This window comes from Thalassophryne amazonica, chromosome 10, assembly GCF_902500255.1.
Source record: "Thalassophryne amazonica chromosome 10, fThaAma1.1, whole genome shotgun sequence".
Classification (NCBI taxonomy): Eukaryota; Metazoa; Chordata; class Actinopteri; order Batrachoidiformes; family Batrachoididae; genus Thalassophryne; species Thalassophryne amazonica.
Genome location: NC_047112.1, coordinates 112,929,113 through 112,956,515, shown reverse-complemented (window position 1 = coordinate 112,956,515; position 27,403 = coordinate 112,929,113). Strand labels below are relative to the sequence as shown.

At 46.2% G+C, this 27,403-nt stretch overlaps 1 protein-coding gene across 1 annotated transcript in view; it reads right to left on the bottom strand.

The window, feature by feature from the left end:
* Positions 1-27,403, bottom strand: part of LOC117519370 (uncharacterized protein C1orf146 homolog) — a 42,937-nt gene that overhangs the window by 13,404 nt on the left and 2,130 nt on the right. The window contains exons 2-4 of the mRNA XM_034180721.1: positions 27,091-27,184; positions 26,716-26,887; positions 22,705-22,783 (exon numbers count right to left, since the gene is read on the bottom strand). Of these exons, the coding sequence (XP_034036612.1) occupies positions 22,705-22,783; positions 26,716-26,887; positions 27,091-27,184 (345 nt within the window). The remainder of the gene's footprint in view (positions 1-22,704; positions 22,784-26,715; positions 26,888-27,090; positions 27,185-27,403) is intronic.

The window sequence follows — 27,403 nt, the reverse complement described above, 5'->3', positions numbered from 1 at the left end:
AACACGCACTATTAAGAAACCTATTCAGATGCGTTAAGTCACATTAAGAATGTCAGGAATGTGTCATGAATGACAGAAAAATGACATTTGTAACGCGTCTTGGTTATGTGTAAATGCACCTTAAGATCCTTTACACAATGATGTCGGTTTTTAATGCAGTGCTGCCTGAGGGATTGAAGGTCATGGGCATTCAATGTTGGTTTTCGGCCTTGCTGCTTACGTGCAGAGAGTTCTCCTGATTCTCTGAATCTTCTGATTATATTATGGCCTGTAGATGATGGAATCCCTAAATTCCTTGCCATTGAACATTGAGAAACATTGTTCTTAAACTGTTGGACTATTTTTCACGCAGTTATTCACAAAGTGGTGATCCTTGCCCCATCTTTGCTTGTGAATGGCTGAGCCTTTTTGGGATGCTTCTTTTATACCCAATCATGACACTCACCTGTTTCCAATTAGGTGTTCTTTGAGCATTCATCAGCTTCCCCAGTCTTTTGTTTCCCCCATGCCAACTTTTTTGAAATGTGTTGCAGGCATCCATTTCAAAATGAGCAAATATTTGCACAAAAACAAAAAAGTCTATCAGTTTGAACATTAAATATCTTGTCTTTGTGGTGTATTCAATTGAATATACGAGGTCTGTTAGAAAAGTATCCGACCTTTTTATTTTTTTCAAAAACTATATGGATTTGAATCACGTGTGATTGCATCAGCCAAGATTGAACCTTCATGCGCATGCGTGAGTTTTTTCACGCCTGTCGGTTGCGTCATTCGCCTGTGAGCAGGCTTTGTGTGAGCAGTGGTCCACCCCTCTCGTCGGATTTTTATTACGAATAAAATGTCTGAACGATTTGGAGTTTTGCTGCATCAAATTTTTTCCAGAAACTGTGAGAGACCTCCAGGTGGACACCATTCGGAAAATTCAGATGGCTTTCAGGGACGATTTTATGAGGATTACACAGATTAAGGAGTGCTCCAGCCGGTTTAAAGACCACCCACAGCTGCTGAGCGCGCGCCGAGCGCCAATCGACAGGCTGAATCAACCAGATCATTTCCAACGTGAAGGCTTTGTTGATCCGGGACGTCGTCTGACTTACACAAAAATGGCAGGAGACGTGGACATAAGTACTTTTTTGGCACATTCCACTGTTACAGGAGTTTTTTTCATGGAAAGAGAAGCGGAGGGATTGCGCCACCGTGCCGCTCATGGCCCGGCACAAAACCACCTCCGTGTTGGTCTCACAGGACGGCTTTGAGATGGCTTTCAGACGGCTTTCTGTGGTTTTTCAGTTGTGTGACTATCCGAGAAATTGTGGATGAGCCTGGACATGCCAGAACATGTCCTGTGAGGCTTCATCACGGCGTTGCTTTGCGCCATGCGGCACCGCCGCGACGCGCAGAATTTCTCCGCTCCTCTTTCCATGATAAAAACTCCTGTAACAGTGGAATGTGCTGTTCATTTCCAAACTGGACGCTGTGTTTTATCCGGGACGTCGTCTGACTAGCACAGGAATTGCGTAAGACGTGGACATCAGCACTTTTTCGGCACATTGAGACAGACGTGCGGAGGAATTCCGTGCGTCGCAGCGGTGCCGCATGGCGCAAAGCAATGCCGTGAGGAAGCCTCACAGGACATGTTCTGGCATGTCCAGGCTCATCCACAATTTCTCGGATAGTCACACGACTGAAAAACCACCGAAAGCCGTCTGAAAGCCATCTCAAAGCCATCCTGTGAGACCAACACGGAGGTGGTTTAGTGCCGTGGCTCCGTGGCGCGTCCCTCCGCTTCTATTTCCATGAAAAAAACTCCTGTAACAGTGGAATGTGCCGAAAAAGTACCGATGTCCACGTCTCCTGCCATTTTTGTGTAAGTCAGACGACGTCCCGGATCAACAAAGCCTTCACGTTGGAAATGATCTGGTTGATTCAGCCTGTCAATCAGCGCTCAGAGCGCGGTGTGCTCTCAGCAGCTGTGGGCGGTCTTTAAACCGGCTGGAGCACTCCTTAATCTGTGTAATCCCCATAAAATCGTCGCTGAAAGCCATCTGAATTTTCCGAAAGGTGTCCGCCTGGAGGTCTCTCACAGTTTCTGGAAAAAATTGATGCAGCAAAGCTCCAAATCGTTCAGACATTTATTCGCAATAAAAATCCGACGAGAGGGGTGGACCACTGCTCACACAAAGCCTGCTCACAGGCGAATGACGCAACCGACAGGCGTGAAAAAACTCACGCATGCGCACGAAGGTTCAAGCTTGGCTAATGCAATCACACGTGATTCAAATTCATATGGTTTTTGAAAAAAATAAAAAGGTCGGATACTTTTCTAACAGACCTCATAGGTTGAAAAGGATTTGCAAATGATTTATTCTGTTTTTATTTACATTTTACAAAACGTCCCAACTTCATTGGAATTGAACTGGTGGCCTGAACGAGCGGTGAGAGCGTTGGTTCCTGGCCTTGTCACCAACTCGCTGAGCTCGCGTGCTGCAATTTGTGGCAGTGACATGGAATTTCCTGATGGCTTGACGGTCAGTTCAGGAGCCAGAAGGGGAGCTGAGATTTTGCCCGTCAAGAGTTCAGGCAAAGTTGGAGATTCAGACTTTGGCTGCGCAGAGCTTATCGGAGCCGGGTGCTGCAGCTGAATTGCCCGCAGCTTGCAGGGAGTGTGGACTGGAGGAGAGAGAGGGGAAGCCAACTTCAGTGTGGAATTCGGCTGTGGAGTCATTCCTCTTGTTTGGGGTTGTTCTGCCGGTTTCCATATTGTGGAACTCCATGGAGCCAGAACTGGTGGAGACGACGAGGCTGGAGTCAAAGCAGAAGGCTGCTGAGAGGCTGGAGGGAAAAAACAAGCAGGAGATACTGCAGCGTCGGACAGCATAATGGTGAGTGCTTCATCTGAGTAGAGGTTGTAGATGTCAGATTCAAAAAGAAAGTCCATGGGTCTTCAATAAATGCAGGAACTCAACCTTGCTTGAACAGTGTTTTTATATGTGTCAGTTCTGAGTATGCAGACATGATTTCTGGCTCTGCCAATAGGATCTGATCTAAAGCAGAAAAAATGTGCTTTTTATCCCGCTGACTGGTGCTGTGTTGATATTCAAAAAATAAATCTTGAATTCTTGCAGGCATCCACGAAATCTTGAATTCTAAAAACTACCGTGGCTGTGGCTTGGAGAGCTGACCCATCTGCCTCAGATGATTCATCCTCGTCCATATCAGACCACTCAGAATCGCTGTCAGCAGATACAGAGCTGAATTACTGGAGGAGCTCCGGCTGCTTAACCCACGCGGGGAGTTTCTTTGCAGCAAATAAATTGTCCAGGTCTAACAGATCAGGGAAACGTTCAATAGCCATGGGTGAGACTCAGTCAGCTCCCAAGCTTGATTGAGATAGTTGAACTTGTCCTTAGGGGTGATGGAGTCATGGAAACAAATGAAAAAAAGGAGAGGTCAGAAAAAATCTCCTGGATGGCAGTCAGGTTGTGGTCTGAGCCCGCGGTGTCCTGGTACTGGCCAGTTTGTACTGACAGGGCTGGGTGTGGCATGCAGGTCGTAGTAGGACACACTATGCAGACTCGCAGGCAGAGGTAAGGAGGTAAAAGGCTTTATCAAAAATCACATGCAATGGTACGGTACACAGAGAGCAGTCAGCGGGGGAGCGGTACAGATAGTCGAGAGGCAGGCTCGTAGTTGAACAAACAAGCATGGGTCAGGTACACGGCGTGGCAGAGCTCAAGAAAACAAGCAAGGTCAAAAAACATGAGCCAAACTGGACAGAAAACAAGGATGCGAGGATGTGAAACAAGTTCAACAAACTGGCAGGGAATAGAGAGAAAGTGAGGGCTTAAATACCAGGAGAGTAATCAGGCGTGATGTGAAGCAGGTGTGAGGAAGATTTGAGAAGGGGCGTGGCCAGACAAGATAGGGAAGACAGGTGGGTGTGACAGACGAAACAACTGAGTGCAAGTGACCCCACCCACAACCAAACAAAGGCAAAAAGAACTGAAAACCACAGAAAATAAAAGGAGACAAGACAGGGAAGACAGGTGGGTGTGACAGATAAACAACTGAGTGCAAGTGACCCCACCCACAACCAAACAAAGACAAAAAGAACTGAAAACCACAGAAAATCAAATCAAATCAATTTTATTTATATAGCGCCAAATCACAACAACAGTTGCCCCAAGGCGCTTTATATTGCAAGGCGAAAGCCATACAATAATTACAGAAAAACCCCAACGGTCAAAACGACCCCCTGTGAGCAAGCACTTGGCGACAGTGGGAATGAAAAACTCCCTTTTAACAGGAAGAAACCTCCAGCAGAACCAGGCTCAGGGAGGGGCAGTCTTCTGCTGGGACTGGTTGGGGCTGAGGGCAGAGAATCAGGAAAAAGACATGCTGTGGAAGACAGCAGAGATCAATCACTAATGATTAAATGCAGAGTGGTGCATACAGAGCAAAAAGAGAAAGAAACACTCAGTGCATCATGGGAACCCCCCAGCAGTCTAAGTCCATAGCAGCATAACTAAGGGATGGTTCAGGGTCACCTGATCCAGCCCTAACTATAAGCTTTAGCAAAAGGAAAGTTTTAAGTCTAATCTTAAAAGTAGAGAGGGTGTCTGTCTCCCTGATCCGAATTGGGAGCTGGTTCCAGAGGAGAGGAGCCTGAAAGCTGAAGGCTCTGCCTCCCATTCTACTCTTAAAAACCCTAGGAACTACAAGTAAGCCTGCAGTCTGACAGCGAAGCGCTCTATTGGGGTGATATGGTACTAAGAAGTCCCTAAGATAAGATGGGAACTGATTATTCAAAACCTTATAAGTAAGAAGAAGAATTTTAAATTCTATTTGTAGAAGAATTTTTAGGTCCTTATTTGAACTATGATGAACTATCAAGTGTCCTGATCTGAACTATATGTCCTCTGGCTGAACTAGCAGGTGTTCAACCCAAAAAAAAGGGCTCTATCAATCATTTGATCTGTCAGGTACTTTCCAAGTTGGCTGATATCCCAGCAGTAATGAGCCCGCAGGCCACGTGCAGGGGGCCTCAGGCCAGCTGCACCTGTGGCCGAAGGACTTTTAAAAAAATCAGTTGTAAATCCTTCAAGTTTTAATGGGAGCGTTTGTCACATTGAAATAATGGCCTAACACCTGCTTAGGGTTCACTAGAGGACGCTTCCAATAGAAAACCATGTCTTGGGAATAAAATAAATAAAAAAAAGTCGAAGGAGGAGTGATGCCCGTGGGTCTCCAATAAATAGATGAGCGCGGTCGTCACATATTCAGTCTCTCTAGAGGACTCAGTTTGTATAAGCTCTGTGTCGAAGGCTTAAATAAACTTAAAAACTCTGTGCATTTTATCTTGCTTAAGGCTGAATTATTCCAAAGTGTTGTGTCCTTTTCTAGCAAATCACTTGCAATTAGTTTGTGTTATCTAAAAGAAGACATCCTGAGACGACCAAAAGAAGGACCACGACATATTCTAGAATTAATAGGAAGCCAATGAAGAGAGGCCAATATGGGTGAGATATGCTCTCTCCTTCTAGTCCCTGTCAGTACTCTAGCTGCAGCATTTTGAATTAACTGAAGGCTTTTCAGGGAACTTTTAGGACAACCAAATAACAATGAATTAAAATAGTCCAGCCTAGAGGAAATAAATGCATGAATTAGTTTTTCAGCATCACTCTGAGACAAGACCTTTCTAATTTTAGAGATATTGCGTAAATGTAAAAACGCAGTCCTACATATTTGCTTAATATGCGCATTGAAGGACATATCCTGATCAAAAATTACTCCAAGATTTCTCACAGTATTACTAGAGGTCAGGGTAATGCCATCCAGAGTAAGGATGTGATTAGACACCATGTTTCTAAGATTTGTGGGGCCAAGTACAATAACTTCAGTTTTATCTGAATTTAAAAGCAGGAAATTAGAGGTCTGTAAGACATTCCTGCAGTTTAACTAATTGGTGTGTGTCCTCTGGCTTCATGGATAGATAAAGCTGGGTATCATCTGCGTAACAATGAAAATTTAAGCAAAGCTTTCTAATAATACTGCATAAGGGAAGCATGTATAAAGTGAATAAAATTGGTCCTAGCACAGAACCTTGAGGAACTCCATAATTGACCTTAGTCAACAGAACTCAACATGTGGCTAAAGTATAAGGGAAAAACAACGAATGATTACAGTGAAAGGTTGAGTGCAAACACAATAAGAACGATAAAAAGCAAAGACTAAACTAGAACTCACTGGTCGCAAAAATGGAATTAACAGATAATACAACATATGAAAAACAAACAGATAAGTGATACACTAATGATACAATAAATAGGCAAATGACTAACTAGAAAATAAATGATGATAAGCAAACAAAACCAGAGGTTATAGAACAGTACAATAAATAACAAAACGGAACTTGATCTGATAAGAAACACTAGAAGATAAATAACAACCAAAACCTGTGACTAAAACATAAAACAATAATCCAATCCAATCCAATCCACTTTATTTATATAGCACATTTAACAACAAAAATGTTCCAAAGTGCTGCACATACAATAGAATCACGATAGATAAAAACCCAGTAGTCAAAAATTTAAAATAAGAAAATTAACAATAAAATTAACTAAAATGTGCAAGATAAATAAATAAATACATACAGCATACAAAAGATAAAACCAATAAAATCTACCAAAATAAAAACAAAACCAATAAAACAGAGGAGCACACAACTCAGTGTTAAAAACCAGAGAATAAAAGTGGGTCTTCAGACGAGACTTACTCCACTTACTCCACTTACTTACTCCACTGTGGGGGCTGTTCGGACATTGAGGGGCAGCGCGTCCCAAAGTCTGGGGCCAGCCACAGAGAAAGCCCTGTCCCCCCTGGTTTTAAGTCTCATCTTGGGTACCACGAGCTGGAAATGGCCCTCAGACCTCAGAGCAAGTGACGGAGAGTAAATTTGTAGGAGGTCAGTGATATATTGAGGGGCCATTCCATTCAAAGCTTTAAAAACAAACAATAAAATCTTAAAATTAATTCTAAAATTAACAGGAAGCCAGTGCAAAGATGCAAGAATTGGGGTTATGTGATCACGCTTCCAGGCTCCTGTTAAAAGTCGCGCTGCAGCGTTCTGAACTAACTGCAAACGGGAAAGAGCCCGTTGGCTAATGCCGAAATAAAGTGCGTTACAGTAGTCCAGACGACTTGAAATAAAAGAGTGCACAACTTGATCAAAAAGGTTGAAAGATAAAAACGGTTTTACCTTTGATAAAAGAAGATGATAAAAGCACGATTTCAAAACACCATTGATTTGTTTATCAGATTTAAAATCGCTGTCTATCGTGACGCCAAGGCTGGTGACCTTGGGACGTACAAAATCCTTAAGAGGTCCCAAGTCAACGAGGGTACTTCCAAACAACATAACCTCTGTCTTGCCCTCATTAAGTTTCAAAAAATTCTGTGACAACCAAGCCCTGACGTCACACAGACAGTCGAGTAGGGGTGTCAGGGGGCAAAGGCTGTTTTTAGCGACAGGCATGTAAATTTGACAATCATCAGCATAAAAATGGTAGGCCACGTCATGTTTTTTAAAAATCTCTCTGAGTGGGAGGAGATAAAGAGCAAAAAGGATGGGTCCCAGGATAGAACCCTGGGGGACTCCACAATGAAGAGGGGCTGAAGACGAGGTGGAGTCCCCCAGCCTGACGGAGAAAGACCTCTCCGACAGGTACGACCTAAACCACTCCAGAACAGTCCCCCTGACACCCACACAGTCTCTCAGGTGATCTAAAAGAATTGCTTGGTCAACTGTGTCAAAAGCTGCAGTGAGGTCTAAAAGCACTAAAATGGCTGAACTGCCAGAATCAGTTGTTAAAAGGAGATCATTAAAAACCTTTAAAAGTGCAGACTCAGTGCTGTGAAATGCCTTGTACCCTGATTGAAATAGATCCAATGTGCCGTTTGTATCTAAAAAAAAAAAGGCTGAAACTGTGCAAAGACGCATTTCTCTAAAATTTTCGACACAAGCGGTAACTTAGAGATAGGTCGATAATTTGAAAAAGCCGTGGGATCCAAACCTGGTTTTTTGATCAGTGGCTCCACAATAGCTTTTTTACAAAAGGAAGGCACAATTCCACAAGATAGACTACTATTAATAATTTCTCTGACAAAAGAGCCAATGGTGTCCCAAACGTCTTTAAAAAAGCAAGGGGGGACCGGGTCAGTGGGACAGGAAGAGGGTTTTAGATGCCTAAGTATTCCTGTCAGCACAGTCATTGACACAGGCTGAAAGTTACTAAAAACACACGAGCACTGATTTGCTACACAATGACACACCGGGGACAGTGATATATTGGCCCTAATGGCATCAACCTTATCAATAAAAAAGTGGAGAAATTTTTCACAAGTTTCACTTGTGATTTACAGTAAAGTGGACGGACTGGGATTAAAAACAGAATCAATTGTTTTAAAAAGAATACGAGGCTTGCCAAGATTGTTTAAAATCAATTCTGAAAAATACTTATTTTTTTCAGCTTTAACCACCCTCTGATAATTATTCCAGCTCTCTTTAAGAATCTGTTTTGAAACCTCCAAACGGTCTTGTTTCCACCTGCGCTCTGCCCTCCGACAGTCACGCCGAGCTGCGTGCGTGATGTCATTAAGCCACGGTTCTTGCTTAAGCTTAGAACGCATGACTTTACAAGGAGCAACAACATCCAGAACCTCAGAGCAAGTGGAAATAAGAGTTCATCATCTGTTCTGTGCCAAAGCAGCAGAATCTAACAAATTCTGCTCAAATGCACTAAAAAGAGGAATAAAAGCAGCAGCGGTGTCAGGCTTAATAACACGCCCATGACGCACGACAGGCATCATCATGTCGATGTCCAGACTAAAATCAAACATGATGGGACTGTGGTCAGAGAACACAGCGTCACCAATAACAACATTTTGGACAGGAAGACCAAGAGATAAAATAATATCCAGCGTGTGTCCGTGTACTTGTGTGCTGCCAGTGACATGCTGCATCAAACTGAAAGCTGCGATCAAGTCCAAAAACTCTCTGGCCAGAGGTTTTGACGGACAACAGATGTACATTAAAATCCCTGACGATTAAAATCTTGTCATAACATGTCACCATCAAAGCAACAAAGTGAGAAAACTCTTCTATTAAGTCTTTGTTGTTTTTGGGTGGTCTGTATATGACAGCACACAGCACTGGGACAGTCTGTCGCAGCTCAAAGCAGCTCAGTTCAAAAGAGGAGAAGGACCACTCCAACATCACTTTGTGATAAATACAATTCTTTAAAACAGTCGCTATACCTCCACCACGACCAGTAGCTCTTGGTGTGCTTATAAAACCACAGTCAGGAGGTAGTAACTCTGAGAAGGCAGATGACTCACCGATGTTGATCCAAGTCTCTGTTAAAAACAATAAATCCAAACTGCGCGAAGTAAAAAACTCTTGCAAAATAAGAGTCTTGTTCACCACAGATCGTGCATTGACGAGTGCACACCTCGTAGAAGCCGTTGCCAGGTTAGCCACCTGAGCTGTCCGGCTCAGCGGCCTGAGGTTAGCCAGGGACATGCCACCAAAACCCCGGAAAGAAACGCGGCGAGGGCGCAGCGCGCAGACATCCTCCCGGAGTCCAATAATGGGCACCAGCCAAGCACCGACTGGAGCAAGTGCGCGTCGGGAGACATACCGGTGAAGACAATCTCTGTAATCCCATGGAAGAGAAGAGGACCACACCACATCAGGAGAAAGTGCCAGCAAGGCTCTCAGCTTTACCAGCCGGCCAGATTGCACCCCGTGGCGTTTGCGCCTTCTGGGCGAAGCTGCCTTCACACAAAGAAGGCACTTAGGCAGATCCGCCAGATAGAATCTGACCACTTCGCATCCGAAAAGGCACACGATTGCACTGTATCTTTGATTTTTAACAGCTCCAGGCGATTATACACCAGCAGTGAGTCAGTAGTCCTTATGGCAAATGTTAAAATCAACATAAAACATACAGTCAACATACAGTAAATATAAAACATACAGTAAATGTGATAAACAGAACAAAACTAAGACTAAAGCAACTAAAGTGACTAAGAGTGAAAGCAAAACAATAAACAGGAAAGTAAAACTATAAATGTGGCAAGAAAATTATACACAGAGAGTAAATGAAACAAAACCAATTAGAACCAAAGTATGACCATGGAAACTTGATGTAACATGAAAAAAAACACACAGAAGGCTCAGCGTGGAAGAGGAACAGGGTCCAGAACTATACCAACAGGCCCTAAAGGGCCAGATCATGACAAGGACAAGCCCCCTTCAGGGGGAACACAAGGGATGGGTATCGAGAACTGTTTTTTTTTTCAAGGATCATTAAGAAATTATTCGATCCACCGTCATCAATAGCCTTTTTGCTCAACAATTCCCTTATCAGTCCTTCAGAGCGGCCGATGTTTTTGAGAGTGTTTTATCGGGAAAATGATCATTTCTTTATGTTGATCACAGACCCTGCAGTGGGTCTGTGATCAACCGCGTCTGCTGCGGCTGTTTTTGAAGCAACGAAGCAATGCTCCGACCCACTGCTTCGTTGGTTCATTGCTTCGCGGCTTTTCAGAAGTGGCAAGTCCGCTTCTTAACCCCTCTCAAAGCCATTTAAAAATGTCAATCATGAGTCACTTTTGTGCAGATTAAAGTCACTAACTGAGACTCTTGTCTTGCAGGGAAGAAACAAGAATCGTTCTCAGTTCCGTTTGCAGCTATTCATTTCTCTCTCTCATTCATTTCTCACTCTCCCACACTTTTAAAAGCCCTGCTCTACAGTATGCCAAAAATAAAAATGTAACTTTCTTAAGGTGCTTCCTGACAGAATTGTTCATCTTGATGAGAAATTGTTTTGTGCAAAATTTTATTTCGATATGACTATTCTAACCACTGCCCCAGGCAGGGTGGAAATTGCAATGGTTGAGCATGTTAGCACAATTCAATTCAATCAATTTTTTTATATAGCGCCAAATCACAACAAACAGTTGCCCCAAGGCGCTTTATATTGTAAGGCAAGGCCATACAATAATTATGTAAAACCCCAACGGTCAAAACGACCCCCTGTGAGCAAGCACTTGGCTACAGTGGGAAGGAAAAACTCCCTTTTAACAGGAAGAAACCTCCAGCAGAACCAGGCTCAGGGAGGGGCAGTCTTCTGCTGGGACTGGTTGGGGCTGAGGGAGAGAACCAGGAAAAAGACATGCTGTGGAGGGGAGCAGAGATTGATCACTAATGATTAAATGCAGAGTGGTGCATACAGAGCAAAAAGAGAAAGAAACAGTGCATCATGGGAACCCCCCAGCAGTCTACGTCTATAGCAGCATAACTAAGGGATGGTTCAGGGTCACCTGATCCAGCCCTAACTATAAGCTTTAGCAAAAAGGAAAGTTTTAAGCCTAATCTTAAAAGTAGAGAGGGTGTCTGTCTCCCTGATCTGAATTGGGAGCTGGTTCCACAGGAGAGGAGCCTGAAAGCTGAAGGCTCTGCCTCCCATTCTACTCTTACAAACCCTAGGAACTACAAGTAAGCCTGCAGTCTGAGAGCGAAGCGCTCTATTGGGGTGATATGGTACTACGAGGTTCCTAAGATAAGATGGGACCTGATTATTCAAAACCTTATAAGTAAGAAGAAGAATTTTAAATTCTATTCTAGAATTAACAGGAAGCCAATGAAGAGAGGCCAATATGGGTGAGATATGCTCTCTCCTTCTAGTCCCCGTCAGTACTCTAGCTGCAGCATTTTGAATTAACTGAAGGCTTTTTAGGGAACTTTTAGGACAACCTGATAATAATGAATTACAATAGTCCAGCCTAGAGGAAATAAATGCATGAATTAGTTTTTCAGCATCACTCTGAGACAAGACCTTTCTGATTTTAGAGATATTGCGTAAATGCAAAAAAAGCAGTCCTACATATTTGTTTAATATGCGCTTTGAATGACATATCCTGATCAAAAATGACTCCAAGATTTCTCACAGTATTACTAGAGGTCAGGGTAATGCCATCCAGAGTAAGGATCTGGTTAGACACCATGTTTCTAAGATTTGTGGGGCCAAGTACAATAACTTCAGTTTTATCTGAGTTTAAAAGCAGGAAATTAGAGGTCATCCATGTCTTTATGTCTGTAAGACAATCCTGCAGTTTAGCTAATTGGTGTGTGTCCTCTGGCTTCATGGATAGATAAAGCTGGGTATCATCTGCGTAACAATGAAAATTTAAGCAATACCGTCTAATAATACTGCCTAAGGGAAGCATGTATAAAGTGAATAAAATTGGTCCTAGCACAGAACCTTGTGGAACTCCATAATTAACTTTAGTCTGTGAAGAAGATTCCCCATTTACATGAACAAATTGTAATCTATTAGACAAATATGATTCAAACCACCGCAGCGCAGTGCCTTTAATACCTATGGCATGCTCTAATCTCTGTAATAAAATTTTATCGTCAACAGTATCAAAAGCAGCACTGAGGTCTAACAGAACAAGCACAGAGATGAGTCCACTGTCCGAGGCCATAAGAAGATCATTTGTAACCTTCACTAATGCTGTTTCTGTACTATGATGAATTCTAAAACCTGACTGAAACTCTTCAAATAGACCATTCCTCTGCAGATGATCAGTTAGCTGTTTTACAACTACCCTTTCAAGAATTTTTGAGAGAAAAGGAAGGTTGGAGATTGGCCTATAATTAGCTAAGATAGCTGGGTCAAGTGATGGCTTTTTAAGTAATGGTTTAATTACTGCCACCTTAAAAGCCTGTGGTACATAGCCAACTAACAAAGATAGATTGATCATATTTAAGATCGAAGCATTAAATAATGGTAGGGCTTCCTTGAGCAGCCTGGTAGGAATGGGGTCTAATAAACATGTTGATGGTTTGGATGAAGTAACTAATGAAAATAACTCAGACAGAACAATCGGAGAGAAAGAGTCTAACCAAATACCGGCATCACTGAAAGCAGCCAAAGATAACGATACGACTTTGGGATGGTTATGAGTAAATTTTTCTCTAATAGTTAAAATTTTGTTAGCAAAGAAAGTCATGAAGTCATTACTAGTTAAAGTTAATGGAATACTCAGCTGAATAGAGCTCTGACTCTTTGTCAGCCTGGCTACAGTGCTGAAAAGAAACCTGGGGTTGTTCTTATTTTCTTCAATTAGTGATGAGTAGAAAGATGTCCTAGCTTTACGGAGGGCTTTTTTTTATAGAGCAACAGACTCTTTTTCCAGGCTAAGTGAAGATCTTCTAAATTAGTGAGACGCCATTTCCTCTCCAACTTACGGGTTATCTGCTTTAAGCTACGAGTTTGTGAGTTATACCACGGAGTCAGGCACTTCTGATTTAAAGCTCTCTTTTTTAGAGGAGCTACAGCATCCAAAGTTGTCTTCAATGAGGATGTAAAACTATTGACGAGATACTCTATCTCACTTACAGAGTTTAGGTAGCTACTCTGCACTGTGTTGGTATATGGCATTAGAGAACATAAAGAAGGAATCATATCCTTAAACCTAGTTACAGCGCTTTCTGAAAGACTTCTAGTGTAATGAAACTTATTCCCCACTGCTGGGTAGTCCATCAGAGTAAATGTAAATGTTATTAAGAAATGATCAGACAGAAGGGAGTTTTCAGGGAATACTGTTAAGTCTTCTATTTCCATACCATAAGTCAGAACAAGATCTAAGATATGATTAAAGTGGTGGGTGGACTCATTTACTTTTTGAGCAAAGCCAATAGAGTCTAATAATAGATTAAATGCAGTGTTGGGCTGTCATTCTCAGCATCTGTGTGGATGTTAAAATCGCCCACTATAATTATCTTATCTGAGCTAAGCACTAAGTCAGACAAAAGGTCTGAAAATTCACAGAGAAACTCACAGTAACGACCAGGTGGACGATAGATAATAACAAATAAAACTGTTTTTTGGGACTTCCAATTTGGATGGACAAGACTAAGAGTCAAGCTTTCAAATGAATTAAAGCTCTGTCTGGGTTTTTGATTAATTAATAAGCTGGAGTGGAAGATTGCTGCTAATCCTCCGCCCCGGCCCGTGCTACGAGCATTCTGACAGTTAGTGTGACTCGGGGGTGTTGACTCATTTAAACTAACATATTCATCCTGCTGTAACCAGGTTTCTGTAAGGCAGAATAAATCAATATGTTGATCAATTATTATATCATTTACCAACAGGGACTTAGAAGAGAGAGACCTAATGTTTAATAGACCACATTTAACTGTTTTAGTCTGTGGTGCAGTTGAAGGTGCTATATTATTTTTCTTTTTGAATTTTTATGCTTAAATAGATTTTTGCTGGTTATTGGTAGTCTGGGAGCAGGCACCATCTCTACGGGGATGGGGTAATGAGGGGATGGCAGGGGGAGAGAAGCTGCAGAGAGGTGTGTAAGACTACAACTCTGCTTCCTGGTCCCAACCCTGGATAGTCACGGTTTGGAGGATTTAAGAAAATTGGCCAGATTTCTAGAAATGAGAGCTGCTCCATCCAAAGTGGGATGGATGCCGTCTCTCCTAACAAGACCAGGTTTTCCCCAGAAGCTTTGCCAATTATCTATGAAGCCCACCTCATTTTTTGGACACCACTCAGACAGCCAGCAATTCAAGGAGAACATGCGGCTAAACATGTCACTCCCGGTCTGATTGGGGAGGGGCCCAGAGAAAACTACAGAGTCCGACATTGTTTTTGCAAAGTTACACACCGATTTAATGTTAATTTTAGTGACCTCCGATTGGCGTAACCGGGTGTCATTACTGCCGACGTGAATTACAATCTTACCAAATTTACGCTTAGCCTTAGCCAGCAGTTTCAAATTTCCTTCAATGTCGCCTGCTCTGGCCCCCGGAAGACAACTGACTATGGTTGCTGGTGTCGCTAACTTCACATTTCGCAAAACAGAGTCGCCAATAACCAGAGTTTGATCCTCGGCGGGTGTGTCGTCGAGTGGGGAAAAACGGTTAGAGATGTGAACGGGTTGGCGGTGTACACGGGGCTTCTGTTTAGGGCTACGCTTCCTCCTCACAGTCACCCAGTCAGCCTGCTTTCCCGGCTGCTCGGGATCTGCCAGGGGGTAACTAACGGCGGCTAAGCTACCTTGGTCCGCACCGACTACAGGGGCCTGGCTAGCTGTAGAATTTTCCACGGTGCGGAGCCGAGTCTCCAATTCGCCCAGCCTGGCCTCCAAAGCTACGAATAAGCTACACTTATTACAAGTACCGTTACTGCTAAAGGAGGCCGAGGAATAACTAAACATTTCACACCCAGAGCAGAAAAGTGCGGGAGAGACAGGAGAAGCCGCCATGCTAAATCGGCTAAGAGCTAGTAGCTACGCTAAGCTAGCGGATTCCTAAAAACACGCAAAGTGAATAATGTGTAAATAATTTAGAGGTGATTCAGCAGAAGGAGTGCTTTAGTTAAGGCACATAAAGATTACACTGGGAAACAAATCATAATCTAGATAACTAGATCAATCTAACTGCGCAGATTAAACAGCTAACAGATACAGAAAAACACCGCTGTGCTCCGGAACAGGAAGTGATACAATACCGCAGTGAGAGCCAACCACCAGTAGAGGCAAGCAAGAGTCAAGTAGATACATTACAGACCAGCAGTAATGTATCTACTGTATTCACAAATGAAATACAAAGTGCAACAATAATCCTTTCTCCTTTAAATGACCATACAGGAGAGATAAATTATTACATGTCACCGTCCACCTTCTGTGAAAAAAAAAAACAGTCATGTGGAGTGACGTTTGGTTCCGATTTTATTCGCCTCCGGGAACTGACACCGATGCCTCTCAACAACTTGCAGCAGGCACCTGAAGGACTCTCAGACCATGAGAAACAAAATTCTCTGGTCTGAAGAGACAAAGGCTGAACTTCATGGTGTGAATGCCACGTGTCATGTTTGGAGGAAACTAGACACCATCCCTACACTGAAGTATGGTTGTGGCAACATTATGCTGTGGGGATATTTTTCAGCGGCAGGAACTGGGAGACTAGTTAGGATTGAGGGAAAGATGAATGCAGAAATGTACAGAAACATTCTGGATGAAAACCTGCTCCAGAGTACTCTTGACCTCAGATTAGGGCGACGATTTGCCTTTTAGCAGGATAATAACCCTCAGCACACAGCCAAGATATCAAAGGAGTGGCTTCAGGACAACTCTGTGAATGTCCCTGAGTGGCCCAGTCAGAGCCCAGACCTGAATCTGACTGAACATCTGTGGAGAGATCTGAAAATGGCTGTACCCCACGCTCTCCATCCAACCTGATGGAGCTTGAGAGGTGCCGCAGAGTAATGGACCAAACTCCAAACTGCCCAAAGAAAGGTGCACCAAGCTTGTGGCATCAGATTCCAGAAAATGTACATCAACAAAGTATTAAGGAAAGGGTGTGAATACTTATGTACACGTGATTTCTTAGTTTTTTGGTTGTTTTTAATAAGTCTGCAAACAATAAAAAAACTTTTTGTTGTGTGGGCCGCTGAAGAGGAGGTACTGCTGGCCCACCACCACAAGATGGCGCCCTGCTTGAAGTGCGGGCTTCAAGCACGAGAGGGCGTCGGAGCGACCAGGAGTGACAGCTGTCACTCATCATCCGTACCAGCTGTCACTCATCCACTACTCATCACCACCACCATAAAGGCCGGACTGCAACTCCACCTCCCCGCCGAGAAATCAACTACCAATCAGGTAATTTTCTCTGCTCACTCAAAACGTTGAGTGATAATCTGAACTTCTTTTGCAGCCGTTATCCTGTGGTGTTTGCCTTATCTGTGGGATTGGCGTTTGGTGTGATCAGCGACGGCTTCGCTTCACACTCCAATCAGATAAGTGGTTAGACAGGAGCTGCACGAGTGTGTGATTGGAGGTGGAGGTTCTCCCTCCTTTACTGAATACAGACTGTGGGATTACTGAGTGTGCGACCTCACACTCATCTGGACTGTCTCTGTTCTCTGCCAGCAGTACCGGGTCTGACTGCTGAAGACAGCGGCCACCTGGGGCGCAGGGCTTGGCGGCTCCGGTGTTCTTCAGCTCCGTTGGCGGTGGAAGCTGTGTGGATCTGGCTTTTCTCTCGCCAGGCGTCTTCTATCGTCGAGCCTGCCCACACGTCACCTGGTGTATGATTGACAGTCACTGTATTGTTATTGTCTGTACATCGTTGTGGGATTCACAACATTAAATTGTTACTTTTTGGCTTATCCATTGTCCGTTCATTAACGCCCCCTGTTGTGGGTCCGTGTCACGACACTTTCACAACAGGATTTCTCGGCCAGCATCATGGATCCCGAGGGGCGTCAACCATCGCTTGAACAGCCAATGGAAGAGCGAGGTGCACAGGCGCCAGCAGGAGGCGTGTTGGGTGAGCTGCAGCACATCTTAACCGCCTTTACCGCTCGGTTGGATTTAATTACCGAGCAGAGCAGTGTTCTCAATCGTAGGATGGAGGCTCTCACCACCCAGGTGGAAGCGCGTGCTCAGGGCGCTGCTGCAGCACCTCCTCCTGCTGACCGTGTGCCAGAAACAGACATTCCGCTGGTCGTTCAACGAACCCCCCCACCTTCCCCTGAAGCATACATAAGTCCTCCGGAGCCGTACGGAGGTGGGTGGAGACGTGCGCGGACTTCTTGATGCAGTGCTCGCTCGTCTTTTCACAGCGTCCCGTCATGTATGCAGCAGACGCCAGCCGGGTGGCTTATGTGATCAATTTGCTTCGAGGAGAGGCACGCGCCTGGGCTACGGCGCTTTGGGAGCAGAATTCACAGCTCCTAACGGTTTATACTGAGTTTGTGAGGGAGTTCCGACAGGTGTTCGACCACCCTCATAGAGGCGAGACCGCTTCAAGTGTGCTGCTGTCGATACAGCAGGGGCGTCGGAGCGCAGCGAAGTATGCAGTCGACTTCCGCATTGCGGCAGCGCGAGCCGGCTGGAATGCTGTTGCGCTCCGCGCCGCCTTTGTAAATGGACTGTCTCTGGTCCTTAAGGAGCACCTGGTGGCGAAGGACGAGCCGCGGGATTTAGATGGGCTTATCGACCTGGTTATACGGTTAGACAACCGATTAACGGAACACCGACGGGAATGAGACAGAGGGTGTGGCCAGGCACAAGCCGTCCCTCTTCCTCCCGGGTCCGAAAGGAAGCCGACTTCCCCACGCTCCACTGCCAGGGCTCTCCACGTGACAACAGCTCCCCCTGCTGACGTTGCTATGGAAACGAGCAGGGCCAAAAAACGATCAGATCAGAGACAAAGGAGGCTGATCCGTGGAGAGTGTTTTCTCTGCAGCTCTACCGAGCACATACAGAGAGAATGCCCCAAACGGTCAAAACAACAGCACTCGTCCTTAGAGACTGGGCTAAGGGTGGGTCACAACACCCACGTGGGGAAACCCCGACGATCTGCACGAATCCCAGTCACGATCCTGAGTGGGGATCTAACCCTTCACGCCCCAGCACTGGTGGACACGGGGTCGGAGGGGAATCTGCTGGATAGCAGATGGGCAAAGGAGGTTGGGCTCCCTCTAGTGGCCTTACCGTCACCATTGTCGGTGCGGGCGCTAGATGGCACCCTTCTTCCACTAATCACACACCAGACACAGCCAGTGACATTGTTGGTGTCTGGGAATCACAGGGAGGAGATTGTGTTTTATGTAACACCTTCTACCTCCCGAGTGATTTTGGGTTTTCCATGGGTGTTAAAACACAATCCCCGGATTGATTGGCTGTCTGGGGTTGTGGTTCAGTGGAGCGAAACCTGCCACCGGGAGTGTTTAGGATCCTCGGTTCCACCCGGTGTGACTGCTAAGGAGGAGGTTTCAGTCCCCCCCAATCTGACGGCGGTGCCGGCCGAGTACCATGACCTTGCTGACGTCTTCAGCAAGGATCTGGCACTCACGCTGCCCCCGCACTGTCCGTACGATTGTGCCATTGATTTGATACCGGGCGCTGAGTACCCGTCCAGCAGGCTGTACAACCTCTCACGTCCGGAACGCGAATTAATGGAGACCTACATCCGGGACTCGTTAGCTGCCGGGTTGATCCGGAACTCCACCTCCCCGATGGGTGCTGGTTTCTTTTTTGTGGGCAAGAAGGACGGCGGACTCCGTCCATGCATTGATTACAGAGGGCTGAACGAGATCACGGTTCGCAACCGATACCCGTTACCTCTGTTGGATTCAGTGTTCACGTCCCTGCATGGAGCCCAAATTTTCACAAAATTGGATCTTAGGAATGCGTATCACCTGGTTCGGATCCGGGAGGGAGATGAGTGGAAGACGGCATTTAACACCCCGTTAGGTCACTTTGAGTACCTGGTCATGCCGTTCGGCCTCACCAATGCGCCCGCGACGTTCCAAGCATTGGTTAATGACGTCTTGTGGGACTTCCTGCATCGGTTTGTCTTCGTATATATAGACGATATACTCACCTTTTCTCCGGATCCTGAGACCCATGTCAAGCATGTACGTCAGGTCCTACAGCGGTTGTTGGAGAACCGCCTGTTTGTGAAGGGCGAGAAGTGTGAGTTCCACCGCACTTCTTTGTCCTTCTTGGGGTTCATCATCTCCTCCAACTCCGTCGCCCCTGATCCGGCCAAGGTTGCGGCGGTGAGAGATTGGCCCCAACCAACGAACCGTAGGAAACTGCAACAGTTCCTCGGTTTTGCAAATTTCTACCGGAGGTTCATCAAGGGCTACAGTCAGGTAGTTAGCCCCCTGACAGCCCTGACCTCCACAAAAGTCCCCTTCACCTGGTCGGATCGGTGCGAAGCCGCGTTTAGGGAGTTGAAACGACGGTTTTCGACTGCACCGGTTCTGGTGCAGCCCGATCCCAAGCGCCAGTTTGTTGTTGAAGTAGATGCCTCTGACTCAGGGATAGGAGCCGTGCTGTCCCAGAGCGGGGAGTCCGACAAGGTTCTCCATCCATGTGCCTACTTTTCGCGCAGGTTGACCCCAGCTGAACGGAACTATGACGTCGGCAATTGGGAACTTCTTGCGGTGAAGGAGGCTCTTGAGGAGTGGAGACACCTGTTGGAGGGAGCATCGGTACCATTTACGGTTTTCACGGACCATTGGAACCTGGAGTACATCCGGACCGCGAAGCGTCTGAACCCCAGGCAAGCCCGCTGGTCGCTGTTCTTCGGGCGTTTTGACTTCCGGATCACCTACCGCCCCGGGACAAAGAACCAACGATCTGACGCCCTGTCCCGGGTGCACGAAGAGGAGGTCAAGACCGAGCTGTCAGACCCCCTGAAACCATCATCCCCGAGTCCACTGTCGTGGCCGCCATTACCTGGGACGTGGAGAAGACCGCCCGGGAGGCACTGACACGGAGCCCGGACCCGGGCACCGGTCCGAAGAACAAACTGTACGTCCCACCAGAGGCCAGGGCTGCGGTCCTTGACTTCTGTCACAGTTCCAAGCTCTCCTGTCACCCAGGGGTGCGAAGGACCGTGGCAGTGGTCCGGCAGCGCTTCTGGTGGGCGTCTATGGAAGCCGACGTCCGGGAGTATGTCCAGGCCTGCACCACCTGTGCCAGGGGCAAAGCCAACCACCACAAGGCCCAAGGCCTCCTCCAGCCTCTGCCTGTGCCTCGTCGCCCCTGGTCTCATAACGGCCTGGACTTTGTCACGGGCCTCCCGCCGTCCCAGGGAAACACCACCATCTTAACGATAGTGGACCGGTTCTCCAAGGCGGTCCACTTCATGGCCCTCCCGAAGCTCCCGACGGCCCAAGAGACTGCAGACCTCCTGGTCCACCACGTCGTGCGTCTGCATGGGATTCCATCAGACATAGTCTCGGATCGTGGTCCTCAGTTCTCCTCCCAGGTCTGGCGGAGTTTCTGTAGGGAACTGGGGGCCACCGTCAGTCTCTCGTCTGGGTACCACCCCCAGACGAACGGCAGGCAGAGCGGACCAACCAGGAACTGGAGCAGGCCCTCCGCTGCGTGACCTCCGCGCACCCGACGGCCTGGAGTGACCATCTGGCCTGGATCGAGTACGCTCATAACAGCCAAGTCTCGTCTGCCACCGGCCTCTCCCCGTTTGAAGTGTGTTTGGGGTACCAGCCCCCATTGTTCCCGCTAGTGGAGGGAGAGGTCGGGGTGCCCTCGGTCCAGGCCCATCTGAGAAGGTGCCGTCGGGTGTGGCGTACCGCCCGCTCTGCCCTGCTCAAAGCCCGGACGAGGGCCAAGAACCATGCAGACCGCCGGCGTGCCCCGGCCCCTGTGTATCAGCCTGGGCAGGAGGTTTGGCTTTCCACAAAGGACATTCCCCTGCAAGTGGAATCCCAAAAGTTGAAGGACAGATACATTGGACCTTTCCCCATACTCAAGATCCTCAGTCCAGCTGCAGTGAAGCTGAAGCTGCCAGCTTCACTGCGGATCCACCCGGTTTTCCATGTGTCACGCATCAAACCTCACCACGTTTCACCCCTCTGTACCCTCGGACCGGCGCCGCCTCCTGCCCGGATCATCGACGGGGAGCTGGCTTGGACCGTGCGCCGGCTCCTGGATGTCCGTCGGAAGGGCCGGGGGTTCCAGTATTTGGTGGACTGGGAGGGGTATGGACCCGAAGAACGCTCCTGGGTGAAGAGGAGCTTCATCCTGGACCCGGCCCTCCTGGCCGACTTCTACCGGCGGCACCCGGACAAGCCTGGTCGGGCGCCAGGAGGCGCCCGTTGAGGGGGGGGTCCTGTTGTGTGGGCCGCTGAAGAGGAGGTACTGCTGGCCCACCACCACAAGATGGCGCCCTGCTTGAAGTGCGGGCTTCAAGCACGAGAGGGCGTCGGAGCGACCAGGAGTGACAGCTGTCACTCATCATCCGTACCAGCTGTCACTCATCCACTACTCATCACCACCACCATAAAGGCCAGACTGCAACTCCACCTCCCCGCCAAGAAATCAACTACCAATCAGGTAATTTTCTCTGCTGACTCAAAACGTTGAGTGATAATCTGAACTTCTTTTGCAGCCGTTATCCTGTGGTGTTTGCCTTATCTGTGGGATTGGCGTTTGGTGTGATCAGCGACGGCTTCGCTTCACACTCCAATCAGATAAGTGGTTAGACAGGAGCTGCACGAGTGTGTGATTGGAGGTGGAGGTTCTCCCTCCTTTACTGAATACAGACTGTGGGATTACTGAGTGTGCGACCTCACACTCATCTGGACTGTCTCTGTTCTCTACCAGCAGTACCGGGTCTGACTGCCGAAGACAGCGGCCACCTGGGGCGCAGGGCTTGGCGGCTCCGGTGTTCTTCAGCTCCGTTGGCGGTGGAAGCTGTGTGGATCCGGCTTTTCTCTCGCCAGGCGTCTTCTATCGTCGGGCCTGCCCACACGTCACCTGGTGTATGATTGACAGTCCACCATATTGTTATTGTCTGTACGTCGTTGTGGGGATTCACAACATTAAATTGTTACTTTTTGGCTTATCCATTGTCCGTTCATTAACGCCCCCTGTTGTGGGTCCGTGTCACGACACTTTCACAACACTTTTTTCATGTTGTCATTGTCGGCTGTTGTGAGTAGAATTACTGAGGGGGAAAATTAATTTACTCCATTTTGGAATAAGGCTGTAACATAACAAAATGTGGAAAAAGTGAAGCGCTGTGAATACTTTCCAGATGCATAGCATATACAAATATATAAGTTTTCATTTTACCTTGGCAATTGTCAACATTCCTTTGACAATCTCCTTGTTGTTTCTGACAGGGAGAATTCTGAGATTGGTGCTGAAGAATCTGAAAAAATCCCAACAAGAGAATGTCTTTAAAATTATGTAGGGGACAAAGAGTAGCACTTGTCTGATGGGTGTGTTTATTTTTTATTTATTTAATTTTTTTACTTCAGGCAAGTTCAGTCTAGCAACTGCACATTAAAGAGTGCTATAGTTTTTTTTTAAATGTTGAAATGATTGGGCTCATTGATACCACCGAAATAAGCAGAAGCCAACAGCGTCAACCAAACTACGACTGACGTGAATTGCTTAAAGTAGCAGCAACTTGGTCACAACAATGGCGTGCATTTTTTCCTCCCTTATCCATAGAATTTTCTGGAAGGATGATTACAGGCTTGTCACATTTTCAGGATTTTAGGACACTGCTGGATTCAGTCATTTATTTTCTATATTCATTTATTCCATTTAAGGCACACCTGGGCATTTTATGGCCCGCGGGCTGTATTTGGCCCTTTGGCTGACTCAGACCAGCCTGCAAATACCTGAAAATTAAAGAATAAAATATTTACTATTCTATCAAGTTAGTGTTGCGGGTGACCTTCATCCAACTCCCAAGCCCTTTGTGGCTGTGTGTGCGTATCCTCCAGAGTATAGCAGAGCCTGGTATGAAGCGATCGCCCCACGCCACTCAACCTGGTACTGCGCCATTGCGTAATGCATGCCACACAACCACACAGCCTGGCATGGCACCATCGCGTAATGGCAGAGCCTGGCACGGAGTGATCACCCCACGTCACACAGCCTGGTGCAGCGCCATCACGTCCGCCACACAGCGTTCGTGTGATCCATGGGGTACTATCAGTGGAGACAGCGACGGAAATGGTGGACGGACCCATGGGTACATTGCCAGAGACCGTTTGGTTCTATCCTCATTTTCAGTCCCGTGATCGTGAATGTTTTGTTTTCACGCTCATGCGCTCTTGGTGCACAGGGTTTTTTGGTGATGGGAAAGGTGCAGATCATTCATACACCTTTTCCCAACTTTTCCTCCTTCGTTCAGCTGTCCTCCTGTCATCGTGTGACCGGGGGCCTTTATGACTGAACTAAAACCGCATTGCTTTTATTTTGAAGCCTGTTTTTTTTTCTCTGAAATGATTAATCCAATCAATGTGCATCGCTCCTCAAAAATATCCACTCATGCCAAAAAGAGAGAGGTGGATTTGATGAAGTTTAATAAATCCAGGTACAAGTCCTCTCTCACTGATGATCATCTTTCACCTGTGCTTCACATCTGATACACTTGTTAAAGATCAACAGAGACCAGATTTATCTCACTGAGTAAGAAAAAAGAACTGAAAAACACTAAAATGTAAAAAGTGGTGGAAAATACAAATGTAGTCATGCAAAGACATAAGAACTCGTGAACTGGGACACTTTTTTCTGCACAGTTCAGTGATGATATTGTGACTTGTCTTTAATACTTGGTTTACAGTGACAATTGATGTGATGTCTTCAGAAAGTTAAGAACCTCCTTGTTCCAACAGTAAGCTTTAGTTTCAACAGTATATTAAACTCAATATGTGTTTTGGTGTGACTGAAAATGATCACAAATGTAATGAGTCAGAAATGATTGACATTTGGTTCACTACTGTCTTGGAAAATTTGACTGAATAAATGACATCTTTGTAAGGTAACCTCTTTTTTATTGCCTAATCAGAACATCTAACAGTTTGTCAAAACAACGCTATTTACTGCTTTTTATATAGGAATAAATTTATTATTGTGCAGACTTGAGCTTAGCCTTTTGGCCCGACCCTCCACAATATTTTCTGTTTCTCATTTGGCCCTTTGCAAAAAATTATTGCCCACCCCTGATTTAAGGGACATAGAGGGCTGGCGAGAGCCTGTCCCAGCAGTCACTGGACGAGAGGCAGGGTACATGGGGTCTACAAAATGGATATATTCCATGAAGTGCATGCATTTGTTGGACTTATGTTGTTGGACTTCTGTGCTAGCCACATTTTGTCTATCATGAACACCATGTTCGAGCACAGGGTGTCCATAAGTGCACGTGGCACCAGGACACTCTGAGCCGGAGGTCGATGATCGACTTTGTAGTCGTATCATCTGAGGGTGTGTTCCAACTACAGGGGGATCACACAACTTAGCCTCCCCGGTAAGGTCTATTCCAGGGTGCTGGAGAGGAGAATTTGACCGATAGTCGAACTTCGGATTCAGGAGGAGCAGTGTGGTTTTCGTCCTGGTCGTGGCACACTGGACCAGCTCTACACCCTCCATTGGGTGCTCGAGGATTCATGGGAATTCGCATAACCAGTCCACATGTGCTTTGTGGATGTGGAGAAGGCATTTGACCGTGTCCCTCGAGGCGCCCTGTGGGGGGTGCTCCGGGAGTACGGGGTCCGGGGTCCTTTGCTAAGGGCTATCCGGTCCCTGTACGACCGCAGCAGAAGCTTGGTTCGCATTGCCGGTAGTAAGTCAAACCTGTTTCCAGTGCACGTTGGCCTCCACCAGGGCTGCCCTTTGTCATTGGTTCTGTTCATTACCTTTATGGACAGAATTTCTAGGCGCAGCCAGGGTGAAGAGGGGTCTGGTTTGGGAACCACAGAATCTCATCTCTGCTGTTTGCGGATGATGTGGTCCTGTAGGCTTCATCAAACTAGGACCTTCAGCGTGCACTGGGGTGGTTTGCAGTCGAGTGTGAAGCGTCTGGGATGAAGATCAGCACCTCCAAATCCGAGGCCATGGTTCTTGACCGGAAAAAGGTGCCTTGCCCTCTTCTGGTCGGTGGGGTGTCCTTACCTCAGGTGGAGGAGTTTAACCCCTTAATGCCTGAATTTATATAGCTGTATATAAAAAAAAGTTTTGTGTGTGTTTTTGCCTTTAAGTAGATGGTAAATAATGTTGAGATTATTAATTACACTTTCGCACAAAAAAGAAATAGTAATTTTGGTATTTTGGTAATAATTTATGTTATAATGTTATAATAATAATAATGGTATGTTGCAAATTTGCAACAACAGGCATACTGGCCAATTTGGTATGTTGCAGATTTGAGTCAAATATTGTAGCATATATGCGACAATAGGCATTAAGGATCTCGGGGTCTTGTTCACGAGTGAGGGACGGATGGAGCGTGAGATCGATAGACGGATTGGTGCAGCGTCTGCAGTGATGTGGTCACTGTATCGGACCGTCGTGGTGAAGAGAGAGCTGAGCAGGGGGGCAAAGCTCTCAATTTACCGATCGATCTACGTTCCGACCCTCACCCATGGTCATGAGATTTGGCTCATGACTGAAAGAACAAGATCGCGAATACAAACGGCTGAGATGAGTTTCCTCCGCAGGGTGGCTGGGCGCTCCCTTGGCGATAGGGTGAGGAGCTCTGTCACTCGGGAGGAGCTCAGAGTCGAGCCACTGCTCCTCCACGTCGAAAGGAGCCAGCTGAGGTGGCTCGGGCATCTTTTCCGGATGCCCCCTGGATGCCTCGCTGGAGAGGTGTTCTGGGCACGTCCCATCAGGAGGAGGCCCCGGGGAAGACCCAGATCATGCTGGAGGGACTTCGTCTCTCAGCTGGCTTGGGAACGCCTTGGGGTTCCCCCGGAGGAGCTGGGGGAGGTGTGTGTGGATCGGGAGGTCTGGGCGGCTTTGCTTGAGCTGCTGCCCCCGCGACCCGACCTAGGATAAGTGGAAGAAAATGAATGGATGGATGCATGCATTTGGTGTTTAGGTTTTACAATTGATACATGAATTGATAATGTTGTTTTGATGTTTACTTTCAGCACTTTGAAATTGTCTGGGTGAAGAGTGTTACATAAATAAATATGATTATAAGTATTAAGTACTGACAAAAACATCCTTGATATATGTTATTTACTCCCCCCCAACCCCCCCCCAACCCCCCCCCTGGTCTCTGCAGCAAAACTATTGCACAGACATTTTGAAGTAATTTATTCATAACATGATCATTTACTGTACCTGTTCTGAATCACAGACAACGTTTTCAGTTCCTTTTCCTCAAGAAATGGGACATGCAGAAGTAGAAAGCTGTTACGGTGAACTTGCACAAACATCCTTATCTTTTCAAAGAATTCTGAATCATCACAAGGATCAGAGAGATCTTGAGGGTCAACCAACAAAAATGCAGTACCTGTGGATGTCAGAAATGGTGTGTTTGTTCAGCGTATTCACTCAATCAATCAATATCTTTATTGTCACTATAAAAACAAAGTTCATATAGCGTAATGCAGTTTAGGCTGCAGATTAACTGTGGTTTACAACAGTGGGAAGTAATTACCCAGGCAGCTTTTGGGGGCCCAGTATTAAATACTATTTAATTCACAGAAGGTTTACCTGACACAGGAAAAATAAAGGTTCCAGACCCAACAGTATCTGAAAGTCTGATCCTGTGCTGCAGCACACTCAGCATCCTTTTTGTCTCATGATTCTGTCAAAGAAGAATGAATACACATATATATATATATATATATATACACACACATATATATATATATATATATATATATATATATATATATATATATATAAAATGGTGCATCCTGAAAGTATTCACAGTGCTTCACTTTTTTCAGACTTTATGCACAGCCTTATTCCAAAATGAATTAAATTATTTTTAATTCCTCAAAATTCTACACACAATACCCCA